The following is a 13,278-nucleotide window of genomic DNA, read 5'->3' on the forward strand; positions in this document are numbered from 1 at the left end:
GGATATCTGAAATTAATATTATGACTAGTAACAATTGCATTGTAGATATCTGAAATAGGAGTTTTTCCTAGTAAGAATTCAATTTCGGATATCCAGAATGTTAATTCAAGATATCTGAAATGTAATTGTGGATATCTGAAATTCTAAGCCCAATAGACATGAATGGCAAAAGCGACGTAATTTCTCCTAGGAAGAATGTCATTGTGGATATCTGAAATGCTCTTTTTGACTAGGAAGAATTGAATTACGGATATCTGCAATACATATCTGCAATACATATCCAGTCTAGCCATTAAATGTTAAAACGGCTTGCCATAAAAGCCCAATTGACATGAATGGCAAAAGTGACGAAATTTCTCCTAGAAAGAATGACGTTGTGGATAGGCTATCTGAATTGTGGATAGGAAGAATGTCATTGTGGATATCTGAAATGCTCTTTTTGACTAGGAAGAATTGAATTACGGATATCTGCAATACACATCCAGTCTAGCGATTAAATGTTAAAACGGCTTGCCATAAGCGACCATAAGTGTTGCTTCGTATTTTTTCAAAGCACGACGGATCTAGCCCTGTGCGAAAGTTTCCGATCTTTGTCCGAACATTCTCGATTGTTCCCCGATCTCATCCGATCTTTTTCGATTTTCCCGAACCTTCCCGAGCGTATGCATATTCAGTGCAAACAGGGATGGAGGAAGTCGCTCTTAAACTGAGCAAGCTAGGAATCCAAAAACGAGTCATTAGTCCTGGTAAAGGGGACCTGTCTACATTTCCTGATGGAACCAAGGTAAGAGAGCTGCACTTAAGTAAAAAGCGCCGCTGCAGATCTACGGGGAAGTGATTCTTTGTTATAGCTAACTATAGCCGTAAAGGCAGGGCGTCAGACAGACAAGGCGCAGCTTCCTGTAACGTTTTTATTGTTTTCAAATTGCGAAAGTCAGACTTTAGCAGACAGTATTTGTTAGTCTTATTGCACCACTAGACTATATTTCATTTGATCTTTTTGTTAATGCACGTTATACGCATCACTTAATTTTACTCCTAAAAAGATGGCGGTACCAATCTAGATTCATGTTTTTCTCTCTTATGATTGGCGAGATCCTTCGTTCTGTGGAGCTATTGGTCTATGAATACGTCAAGTAAAAATTAACGTTCCGTCGTTGCTCTCTGCATGCTCATTGGTGCCAAGCGATGGCAGTCAGTATCAGAATAGCGCTCTAATTGGATTCTCCAGGAGACTTGCACTCCAATAGCCAGTCAGCGTACACTGTGAGATGGCTGTAAACTTCCGGGGTGGTTCTTGCCTCCAAGCGAAATTCTTATTCTTTTCCCAACATCCGATATAGATTAGATTTTCTTGTGGGGGAACATATATTTGAGTAAATAACGTGGGTATATGGTGGTGATGTTAGTGTTTTTTTTTTTGTTTGCTGTCATGCCTAGTTGGAAAATTAGTTGACCCAGTCGCAGCAGTCTTTTTCATTAGCTGTTGTAAATCGACAGTTGCACAAACCTCGTTTTCTTGAAGATATTTTGGTTATGTATAGGTGCAGCTTTTCCGACTTAATCGTTAAAATGGAGACATACCTTATATTACGAACGAGCACACGAAAAAGCAATTTCCTGAGAACACTGCTCCTTCGCTCCCGTCCCATGGCCATGTCGTGTTAACGTGACAACGCTGATCGTATCCAAATAGGTGTCACCGGACACGTTTCCCTCTTTCCCCTCTCCACTCATGTGCCACATATACCCCGCAGGTTGTGTTCCACTATCGCACCAGTCTGTGCGATGGCAAACTCCTGGATGACTCGCGCATGATGGCTGGCTGCAGCAAACCCATGGAGCTCATTCTGGGGAAGAAGTTCAAGCTGCCTGTGTGGGAGACTGTGGTGACCACCATGAGAGAGGAGGAGATCGCTGAGTTCACCTGTGACACTAAGGTATGTGCCTGTCCAAGTCGGCGGTATGTTCGTGTCCTGCAGTTTGCCGCTAGCTCACATCTTTGAGCTGATTGAGCTCCTTCAACTTCCTGTTTGCTGGTTCCCAAGAGCTCCTGTGCTTCTGCTGGTGCCAGATGTGGCCCTGAGTCTGTAGTGCTGATTGTGTGGTTCTCTGCAGCACACGATCATGTACCCACTGGTCTCCCAGTCCCTGAGGAACATCAGTATGGGTAAGGACCCCATGGAGTGGCAGAGACACTGCTGTGGCATGGCTCAGATCCACTCCCATCATTCTCTGGGGCACGAGGACCTGGACCATCTTCAGGCCACCCCGCAGCCACTGGTCTTCTCGTTGGAACTCCTGCAGGTGAGGGAGGCTGGCTTTACACACAACTACGCATCGCATGCTTTGAATGAGGCTGCTGAAAGTTTTGGTGCGTTCGATTATTTCTCTCCAAGTCGGAACTGGGATGAAAACGTCACGAAACGTCACGAAAAACGTCACTTCCCGTCGGAAACACGCCCCTTTTATGACATTGAAGTCGGACCAGATTTTGTTGCCTGAGTTGCCCCTGTGACGTAATTTCAACATGGCGACTTGGTTTGTTTGTAGTTTGTTTACCGATCGAAAAAAGAATATCGCTATGAATGTACTAAAATATTTTATAAAGCTTTTAATGTGGTTTGACTGGTTCGTGTTTCTTGTTTGTCTCTTGGAAACATCTCCATTTCTCCAATTTCTCCATTTGGAAAACTCCAAACCTGCTAAAATATAAAGCAACAACACACAGCAACGTGTTCATGGAGGCAGCCATGTTTGTTCCGAGATGTGGGTAGCTCGAACGGGAGATTGTCGGACGTGATATCACTCAACTCGGAATTTCCGAGTTCCGAGAGAAAAACGAATGCACCATTTGTTCTTCTTGGCAGGTTTCCAGCCAAAATAAAGGAAACACTGTCCTAGGGCTGCCGTCCTCAGCACCTGTCATCTCTGTTGCTTAGGTCCTTCCACCTGGGTCTTTCCGGTTGGACACTTGGGCCATGACGGATGAGGAGAAGCTGCAGGTGGTGCCCCAGATTCACGAGGAGGGCAACGTGCTCTTCAAACGGGGGGACATTGCAGCAGCTGCTGAGAAGTACCACAATGCCATCGCCTGCCTGAAGAACATGCAGATGAAGGCAAGTCATGGGGCTGGTGTCTCATGCTGTTACCTACCAGCTGTAGAGCTGCTCTGTTGCCAGGGGGTGGGCCACAACACTAAAATGCACAAACATGTTTCAAGCCCCAGCTTTGCAGCAGACCGGAGGCTCATGGGAATATTACTTACACAAAATGTTCTGAGGGCAGAAGGAAAAATTTCTGCTTCAGAGAGAGAACCGATTAAATGTCTTGATTCTACCTCCTCTATTTGATTGGACACACCTCCTCTACAGTCTGATTTGTTCAGAGAAATAACCAATCATTTTTACGTCTGTCCTCAACATTTTTGTCTAAGTAAAACTCCCATGAGCAGACAGGAGGAACTTCAGGTCTAATTAGCACAAGTAGAGCTGGTTGCAGATATATAGTTGATATGTGCAGTACTTGGCTGTATGTGATATAGTCATATGTTTTACTGTAAAGCTTGTTTCCTGTGAGATATTTTAAAGAATCGGTGTTGTTTGGCACCTCTCATTCAATAAGGAGAGACCAGGGGATGACGGCTGGATCCGATTGGACCATATGATCACACCACTCCTCCTTAACTACTGCCAGTGCAAGCTAAAGCTTGGGCAGTATTACGAGGTTCTGGACCATTGCTCATCTATACTGTTTAAATATGAGGGTGAGTTTATCTAATTTCACTAACCTGTATTGCGGTTGGAGGAGGCTGAACTTGTCCTCCCATTGGCTGGTTGATTTGACTGTTGTGCAGTGGACCCTGGCATTGTCACATGATTGGTCTGTTACTTAGACAGTGGGGGTGGAGCCTTATGCCCTTGTCCCACCTCCTCCTTCCACAGACAATGTGAAGGCCTACTACAAGCGGGGCAAGGCGCATGCAGCGGTGTGGAACGAGGAGCAGGCCCGTGCCGATTTCGCCAGGGTGGTGAAGCTAGACCCCTCGCTGGAGCCCTCTGTGGCGAAGGAGCTGCGGCTGATGGAAGAGCGCTTGAAGGAGAAGCAGAGGGAGGAGAAGAACCGCTTCAAGAGCCTTTTCAGCTACAGCAACACCTCGTCTGGCTCGGCCACCGCCACCAGCGTAAGTGTGTGTCTCCCCCTTGAGGCCGCCGTCCTCGTGTCCTCGCTGTTGGCTTTCTGCGAGTCGGCGAGCAGCCGGCAGCATCGCGTCATTGGCGAGCTCGCGCCACTAAGGGGGCAGTGCATGTCATCATAAATCCTTGGCTGTTATCATAAATTCTTTGTTTTAATGAAAGTAAGTCTCGTTTATATATATCCAAAGCACTGTACGAAGTGGATTGACACAGTGGCTGTATTAATTAATGGGTTCGAACATGGAGGAAATGGTGAGGATGGCTCAGGATTGGACGACGTTTCATACTGTTGTACACAGGGTCCACAGCACCCAACTGCTACTAAAGCACTTTACAGAACCAGTGGGGAGCCACTTCCGCCAGCACCACTATCTAGCACCCACTTGGATGATGCAACAGCAGCCATTCTGTGCCAGTATGCTCACCGCACAGTACAGGCAGGAGAAATTACACCAATTACACATAGAGGATGATTAGGAGGGGCACAGTGGGCAACCTTAGCCAGTCCATCGGGATACCAGGATACCACCCCTACTCTTTCAAAAGATGCCCATGGACCTTTTATGACCTTTAAGAGTCAGGACCTCGGTTCTAGGTCCATTTTTACAGCAGTGCACTATGGCGTTGGAACCCACACAGGATGGGCTAACCTGTTCGCCTCTTCTACCAGCTTCCCAGCTTTTATTATTGGTCTCCCATCCAAGTTCTGGCCAGGCCCAAACCTGCTTAGCTTTAGATGGAGTACAGAACTTCAGATGGGGGGGGATCAACCAATGTGCACCAGCCCTGGAGTGGGGAAGATTAAGGGCCTTGCTCAAGGGCCCACAGACATGAGACTGTCTTGCCGAGGTTGGGGCTTGAACCAGTGAGCTTCTGATCACAGGCACAGAGACTTAGCCACACACACAGCCCTCGAACCCAGGGCCCTAAGTGCTCAGCATGAATCCATGTGTCTTCCCCCATCTTTGGGGCACGCTGCCGCCGCGATTGTCACTGTTAAAGCCCCCTGCCACTCTCCTCTTTCAGGGCTGACAGAGGACAGGAGGGGTGTGAGGAATGGGGGCAGATGCAGTCCAGAGAACACAGCACACCCTACAAGGTGCCAGGCGTGACACCTTGGCTTTCAGATGACCTGAGGATGACGTCGAGGGCACCTTTTGGATTTATGACGACAACAACAACAAAGCCAAAATGGGGGCCTTTATGAAATTCCCTTCACTGCTCTGGACACATTATTGTATCCATCTCACTGTAATATATCAGTTTTGTTTTTTTTCTATTCTTAGTCATCCTGTATATTGCGCTTTCTGCCTCTCTTCCAAGCTTGTAATTCCTGATGAGTATTTTCCCTTTGTTCAGAATGCTAACTGACTGAATTATGAGGCCAGTTCTTAGTCACATACCCTGTTCACGTCATTCTCCCCAGATTGGCTGCTTGTGATCCAATTTGTCGGGTTGAGGTGTAGGGCGACATGCTACCTCTACATGCTCAGCCCACCTTCTCCTCCTGTCCTACCGCCATCAAGGCTGATATATACTTCTGCATAGAATCTACGCCATAGGCAGCCATATGCCCTAAGCTGTAGCCTTATGCCCGTAGTTTATGCAGCTACCTATAGCATAGATTCTACGTATAAATCAGCCTTTATTCTGCATGTGTGTTTGTTACCCTTATCGAATTTCTAAAATCTCATGTAACCGCTTAATGTTTGATGGATTACTCACCAGCAATACCCATGTTGTTACCACAAGAAGCCAAATAAAACCCAGAATACACACTTTCCTGCCTAATACCTGTTTTTTGTAACACTGACATGTGCATCAGAGGCACTAAAATGGTTTTTCACTGAAAAACATTTATTGGATCACTAACTGGCAAAAATTTACAAAAAGCAGCGATCTGGTGATTGTACTGGTGGGGTCAGGGGTCGCAGGGCAGGGGCTGGGGTTATGCGCGAGCGCTTCTCTCCGTCTCAGCAAGACACTCCCTGACGAGTGCACGGGCGTGGATGATACCTGCATACAGGGAGGGGGGAGAAGGGTGAGTGGACAGAGGAAGGAAGTGACTGAACACTGCTGCACTTTAACACTGTACTGAGAGGATTAATGCAGTACAGTATACATGTAGGGACCAAATCAACACTAGTGACAGGATTAATACAGTGCAATATAGATGCAGTAACAGAATACTACTGTACTTTAATACTGTAGTGACAGGATTAATACAGTGACTGAACACTAACAATACTAGTGACAGGATTAATACAGTAGTAGATACAATAACTGTACACTATGTACACAGGAGTTTAATACAGTATGGATACAGTGACTGAACACTACTGTACATTAACAATGTACTGAGAGGAATAAGTGCAGTACAGTACAGATGAAGTAACTGAACATGACGGTACATTAACACTGTACTGAGAGGATAAACTAAGTATAAATGCAGTAACTGAACACTGGCTCTACTACTCACCATGTGATTATTTGTATATTACGTGGTTTCAAGCTTTTTTTTTTGCACGTAAAAACCAGCCAATTGAAAAGCAAAGTAGCACCATTAGTGTGGATGGTTGGCAAGTGCAGTACCTCTCTTTAGCCTCTCCATGGCGCTCTTGCTACCAGCATAGGTGGGCCGGATTTCGCGGCTCATCTCCTCGATGACTGAGAGCAGCTCGCTGTAGGTGGATCCCTGGGCCACTTTCACAGGCTGGGAGGGAGATGGGAGCGTCAGGCGGGGGCACGGCCCGAGAGGGGAGTGTCAGGCGGGGGGCGCGGCCGGAGACGGGAGCGTCAGGCGGGGGGCGCGGCCCGAGAGGGGAGTGTCAGGCGGGGGGCGCGGCCCGAGACGGGGGGCGTCAGGCGGGGGGCGCGGCGCGAGACGGGAGCGTCAGGCGGGGGCGCGGCGCGAGACGGGAGCGTCAGGCGGGGGTGTGCTGAGGGGCCCGAAAATGTCGCCTGGTGCCAAGAGTGGCCCCCACATCTCACCAGATAAACAGCAGTTTTGGTCAGGCCACTGTCAGCCAACCAGAGCCTGGCATTGTGAATATTCATGAGGTGAATTTACATACCCAGACTATCCTAGGAGTATTTTCTCAAGAAGCTCCATGAAACTGACACCTAGCACTCTAATGCTGATGATAATGTGAATGTGGGCAGCAGAAGTCCACTCTGGACCAGGAAGCCCATGATGGAGATCACCGACGCTGGTACTGATGCCACACTCTCTCTCTATCGAAGGACATTAAAATATGTCCTGTTAAAGCATTTTTAAAGCTCTGTTACTGAGCTGGCGTCTACCCTGGAAAGTTCCCTCATTTGAAAGGCACATGCTGTCTGAGATGTTCCCTCAGCACATGCCGGCATCATCCCAGCACGCAATTTAAAAGGCCCTGCATAGGAGGGCGACACAGCATGCAACGGTGCAGGCTGAAGCTGCATGCTGAAGTCAGCCCCCCTTCAGTAGACCAATACAGTTTCCTCCAGAGTGCCTGAACAAAGTGGGCTAAATAGGAACCTGGGTGGGGTGGCCCCCTTTTTCTCAGTAGGAATCTTAACAGTGCAACAAATCATCCAAGACAGAAGGTGGCATCAGAGAAGGTCACTATGAGACCAATTGCTGAAGGCTAAACAAATATTGTAACAAAAAAAGGGCAAGGCCAGTAAGGGGCTTCTATGCAGTACATTACCTGAACGAAGCCCATAGAGGGTGGGCCGAAATCACTGAAGATGGGTCTGAAGGTGGATGAAGATGGCAGAGATGGAGATGGGACGCTGGAACCTAGGAGGAGCAAAACCGTGAGAGCACAGCCTAGTGACTGAGACGAAGTGATAATACAACACAGTACAGATACAGTGACTTAACACTACTGTACATCAACACTGTACGGAAAGTTAATGTAGTATAGCGTAATACTGTAAATATAAAGTGGCCTTCTACCCAGGACCGTGCACCGGAAACGAGACCCGTCTAATAAATACCAGCGCTCTGAAATGGAGCCAGGTGGTCACATGCCTCTCCTGATCCCTCCATCCACCCTGCGCCCCCACAGCTAATATCCATCCCTGTGACCTCTTTTCATCCGCCAGCCTTATTCTCGGCTTACTTCCTCCCGAAAAGCGCTCTGACCGCCTCCATGACCCGCCGCTCCACGGCGGCTGCACGCCCCCGTCCCGAACAAACACTGACCGGGCGGGGTGTGGTTCGAGCCGGTGGGAGCAGGTGCGATCGGCTTGTAACTCATCCTGGAAGCCCTCACTGCCAGACGGTGCTCCGAGGTCGTGTGTTCCCCGGCTCCTAAACCGGTCGTCCCGCAGCGATCCCCGGCTTGTTCCGCGATGATGAAGGCACCTGTTCGCGATGTGAGAGCGGCTTCCGGGTGACCAGTGGTGACCCCCGGCCGGTAACAGTGCCGATAGATATGCTGCTGGCTCGATACAAAGTGACTCCGCCTGCTATATCCTCTAGCGATTCGGTCCAAGTGTTGAAGGCAACAAGAGATTGGCTAAAAGCTATAGATAATCCCCGGAGCCGAGCGCTTCGCTCCCCGGCTCGCCGAGCAGTGGCTGATCCTCACTCCCGGGGTTCTTTGCGCGGCACGAAGGCGTGGTTTGGCTTTCTGCCTTTAAATGCATACAGCCCAAAAAAGTTTCCCAAGCAAATAAATAAATTAAATATTTCCTAAGTTAAACATACAGTTAGATCTTTGTAAGTTTTGTATATTTTTTTTCCTGGGCAAATAGACAGGAGCGGAGACAGACAAACTGTCGACTGTTAGCGGTCAGCTCAGTCGCTAATTTCCCATGTCCGGCTCCCGCTCGGAATATTGGAGCCGGTTTGCAAAATGGATCTTGGAGATTAAAAACAGTGTAAAAATGACAAAAGAAAAAGTAACACTGACCCCGACGTGATTTGAACACGCAACCTTCTGATCTGGAGTCAGACGCGCTACCGTTGCGCCACGAGGTCTGAAGCAAATCGCCGCTCCGCAGGCTTTCATAGTGGACACTCCGGGGATAAGGTTTCCATTGTATTTCTCAGTGCAAACATCTTAATTTACGTATTAATATATGAAAATATTTAGTCTGCGTGACAGGAATGTCATGGTTGGAAATAAGAGTATATTTGTATAGGGTGAGTTGGGTGCGCGTCTCTATGGTTGTTTAATAGCCATGTGGCTTACTTCCGGCGGTAAACAGACCAGGTAACATCTGAAGTAAGACAATAAATAGCGCTCACTAATAATTAATGTTTTTCGATGGGTGGATCATGGCTGTCACGGTGAAGAGTGGAGGACGAGTGTGACATATTAAATGCGGCACGTGCACGCGGAAGGCGCGCGTGTGCATGTATACAGCGCTTGTTGCGCGGTACCCGCGTGTCCTTGTCCCTGCAGCCATGTGTGCGTTTGGGTATCGCCCCTCTCCTGGGAACCATTACACGGCAGAGTTGGCAGTGGCAGTCAATCCCTCCTGCTTGTCTTTGTGAAGGGGGAAGGGGGTCCGCGGGCGCAGACACAGACACACACCCTTCCATACACTAACTCACAAAGCTAATGGCCTTTCTCTGAGGCTATTGTGTTCGTGTTTGTTTTCCTCCATCTTCTTTGTGGGCTTTGCTCCTCTTGGGGCCAGGAAATCAGCTGTACAGCGCAGAGCAGTGCCGCTCTCTGCCGAGGCCGGTAAAACAAAGATCACACATCACACACGTTTCTGGGTCCCCTCCAGCCTTTGTCCTCTGTATGCGATCATCTTATTCTAAAGCCACAGAACGCACCAGCAGTAATGAAGGGAGGATTTAATACAGGCATCTCACAGTCTGAAGTAAATAGCGTCCTGTTCATCCATCAATCCATCTATCTATCCATCTATCTATCTATGTATCTATCACAAACTTAAAGTTGCTGGTGTGATGTACATGTTGAAGGAGTGGCAGGAAAAATATTCTACGTATTTCAGACACCATTAAATCAGAAATCCTCATACTGGGACATTTCAGTACCTATTAATAATCAAGGTGTTATGGCCCTCGTTCGTAGTACTTTGCGATGTTAGGATGGAATTACGCCTAAACTTTCACACGTGCCTACTCCAGAATTGGGGGTGGTGGCAGGTGTTGTGAAAATTCACCGGAGTTTGGTCAGTGTGTATATTGTCAGCTGCCCTCTGTGTACACGGCTGGAGGTAAGGACCAGCGGGCACGAACACGATCCCCCCCCCCCCCGCCCGGTCTCACTCAGCAGATTACGCTAATGAGAAGTGGCAGATAACGTCCTGGACCGCTGCAGTTACATAAGAGGGAGATGTGCGGTTCTGTGGTTTGGCTGCTTTTCAGCACGATAGTGCTGTTTGGCTCTGCCGCTCACAGCTTTCGTTGTTTATTATTATTAATTATTATTATTATTATTATTATTATTATTATGATGACGGGATTATTACTGGTGCGAGCTGGCATCAGCTCTGCCGACATTACCACAACTACCGCCCCACCAGCATCACTCACCTGCCGCCCCCATCAGCCAATCGCACGGCACACAAAAACAAGATGGCCACCAAGAGCGCTCTGCGCTGCCTCCTGTAGGTCAGAATCGGCAGTAGTCGTAGTGAATTAAACACCTCGGTATGGACGCACAATGCTATGACCCACAAGCTCCTTCTAAACTGAAAAATCTAGTTTTGCTAAAGCGCGTCTCTCCTCTCGTTACGCTCGAGTGCGAAAGACAAACTAGCAGCACCTGGCGGTTTCTCCCCATATTTAACAGCTAACAAACAGTCCTTCTGCAAACGTAAGGATTCTGCATTTTTACATTTGTAAGTTAAGGAGCTTCCACTAGCTACGTAGATTTAGTACAATGGCTTTTAAAAATAACACAGCCAGAATAAAAATCTAACTTTACTTCATGTTTTTTTTTTTCTTTTTTAAAAAGCCATTTTACAAATGTTCTCCAGGTTCACCTTCAATGACTATTTCCACGCAAAATGTACAACCAAGTGAAAATATTAACAACCAAGAGACAAGATTTCCATTATAACATATATATATATATGGATATATATATCTATCCATCCATCATCTCCCGCTTAATCCGAGGTCGGGTTGCGGGGGGCAGCTGTCTTAGCAGGGAAACCTAGACTTCCCTCTCCCCAGCCACTTCATCCAGCTCCTCTGGGGGAATCCCGAGGCGTTCCCAGGCCAGCCGAGAGCCATAGTCCCTCCAGCGTGTCCTGGGTCTTCCCCGTGGCCTCCTCCCAGTGGGACATGCCCAGAACGCCTCACCAGGGAGGCGTCCAGGAGGCATCCTAATCAGATGCCCGAGCCATCTCATCTGGCTCCTCTCAATGCGGAGGAGCAGCGGCTCTACTCTGAGTCCCTCCCGAATGACCGAGCTCCTCACCCTATCTCTATGGGAGAGCCCAGCCACCCTGCGGAGGAAACTCATTTTGGCCGCTTGCTCTCGCGATCTCGTTCTTTCCGCCTGTCTATCTCCCGCTCCATCGTCCCCTCACTCATGAACAAGACCCAGAGATACTTAAACTCCTCCACTTGGGGGAGGACTCCATCCCCGACCCGGAGAGAGCATTCTACCCTTTTCCGGCTGAGGACCATGGTCTCGGATTTGTAGGTGCTCATTCTCATCCCAGCCGCTTCACACTCGGCTGCGAACTGTCCAAGTGCCCTGCGGAGAGTATAGAGCTGGTCCACTGTTCCACGGCCAGGGCGAAAACCACACTGCTCCTCCTGAATCCGAGGTTCGACAATCTGGCAGACCCTACTCTCCAGAACCCCAGAATAGACCTTACCAGGGAAGCTGAGGAGTGTGATCCCCCTATAATTGGAGCACACCCTCTGGTCCCCCTTCTTAAAGAGGGGGACCACCACCCTGGTCTGCCAATCCAGAGGCACTGCCCCCGATGTCCACGCGATGCTGCAGATGCGTGTCAACCAGGACAGCCCCACAGCATCCAGAGCCTTAAGGAACTCTGGGCAGATCTCATCCACCCCCAGGGCCCGGCCACTGAGGAGCTTTTTAACCACCTCAGCGACCTCCGCCCCAGAGATAAGGGAGTCCACACCCAAGTCCCCAGACTCTGCTTCCGCATTGGAAGGCATGTCGGTGGGATTGAGGAGGTCTTCGAGATATACCCTCCACTGACCCAAAACGTCCCGAGTTGAGGTCAGCAGCACCCTATCCCCACCATAAACAGTGTTGATGTTGCACCGCTTTCCCGCCCGGAGCCGCCGGGTGGTGGACCAGAATCGTTTCGAAGCCATCCGGAAGTCGTTTTCCATGGCCTCGCCAAACTCCTCCCACACCCGAGTTTTTGCCTCAGCGACCACCGAAGCTGCATCCTGCTTGGCCTGCCGGTAGCTGTCAGCTGCCTCTGTAGTCCCACAGGCTAAAAAGGCCCGATAGGACTCCTTCTTCAGCTTGACAGCATCCCTCACCACCAGTATCCACCAGCGGGTTCGGGGATTGCCGCCGCGACAGGCACTGACCACCTTATGGCCACAGCTCCGGTCAGCCACCTCCACAATAGAGGCGTGGAACATGGCCCATTTGGACTCGATGTCCCCCGCCTCCCCCGGGACATGGGCAAAGTTCTGCCGGAGGTAGGAGTTGAAACTTCTCCTGACAGGGGATTCCGCCAGACGTTCCCAACAGACCCTCACTATACGCTTGGGCCTGCCAGGATTGGCCGGCTTCCTCCCCCACCAGCAGAGCCAACCCACCACCAGGTAGTGATCAGTTGACAGCTCCGCCCCTCTCTTCACCCAAGTGTCCAAGACATGCGGCCGGGAGTCCGATGACACGACTACAAGGTCGATCATCGAACTGCGGCCTAGGGTTTCCTGGTGCCAAGTGCACATATGGACACCCTTATGCCTGAACATGGTGTTCATTATGGACAATCCGTGATGAGCACAGAAGTCCAACAACAAAGCACCACTCGGGTTCAGATCAGGGGGGCTGTTCCTCCCAGTCACGCCACTCCAGGTCTCACTGTCATTGTCCACGTGAGCATTGAAGTCCCCCAGCAGGACAAGAGAGTCCCCAGGAGGAGCGCTCTCCAACAGCCC

At 49.3% G+C, this 13,278-nt stretch overlaps 2 protein-coding genes and 1 non-coding gene across 4 annotated transcripts; 1 reads left to right on the top strand and 2 right to left on the bottom strand.

Moving 5' to 3' along the window:
- Positions 1 to 626: 626 nt before the first annotated feature.
- Positions 627 to 5,977, top strand: aip (aryl hydrocarbon receptor interacting protein). The gene is made up of 7 exons (XM_023830732.2): positions 627 to 784; positions 1,758 to 1,940; positions 2,119 to 2,307; positions 2,943 to 3,119; positions 3,625 to 3,766; positions 3,945 to 4,183; positions 5,223 to 5,977. The coding sequence occupies exons 1-7, from the start codon at positions 686 to 688 to the stop codon at positions 5,226 to 5,228; spliced, it is 1,035 nt and encodes a 344-aa protein (XP_023686500.1). The 5' UTR covers positions 627 to 685; the 3' UTR covers positions 5,229 to 5,977.
- A 55-nt stretch (positions 5,978 to 6,032) lies between these two features.
- cdk2ap2 (cyclin dependent kinase 2 associated protein 2) lies at positions 6,033 to 8,824 on the bottom strand. 2 transcript variants are annotated; one of them, XM_023830735.2, is made up of 4 exons: positions 8,389 to 8,824; positions 7,889 to 7,980; positions 6,789 to 6,909; positions 6,033 to 6,212 (listed from the first exon to the last, which is right to left on the bottom strand). In XM_023830735.2, exons 1-4 carry the CDS (start codon positions 8,441 to 8,443, stop codon positions 6,145 to 6,147), a joined length of 336 nt encoding a protein of 111 aa, XP_023686503.1. In that variant the 5' UTR covers positions 8,444 to 8,824; the 3' UTR covers positions 6,033 to 6,144. The 2 variants fall into 2 exon arrangements, with proteins under 2 accessions (XP_023686503.1, XP_023686502.1); XM_023830734.2 differs by lacking the exon at positions 8,389 to 8,824 and adding an exon at positions 8,181 to 8,371.
- A 272-nt stretch (positions 8,825 to 9,096) lies between these two features.
- trnaw-cca (transfer RNA tryptophan (anticodon CCA)) lies at positions 9,097 to 9,168 on the bottom strand. Its single transcript has one exon. It is a non-coding gene; the product is annotated as a tRNA-Trp (tRNA).
- Between the last annotated feature and the right edge of the window lie 4,110 nt (positions 9,169 to 13,278).

This window comes from Paramormyrops kingsleyae, chromosome 25 (genome assembly GCF_048594095.1).
Source record: "Paramormyrops kingsleyae isolate MSU_618 chromosome 25, PKINGS_0.4, whole genome shotgun sequence".
Lineage (NCBI taxonomy): Eukaryota > Metazoa > Chordata > Actinopteri > Osteoglossiformes > Mormyridae > Paramormyrops > Paramormyrops kingsleyae.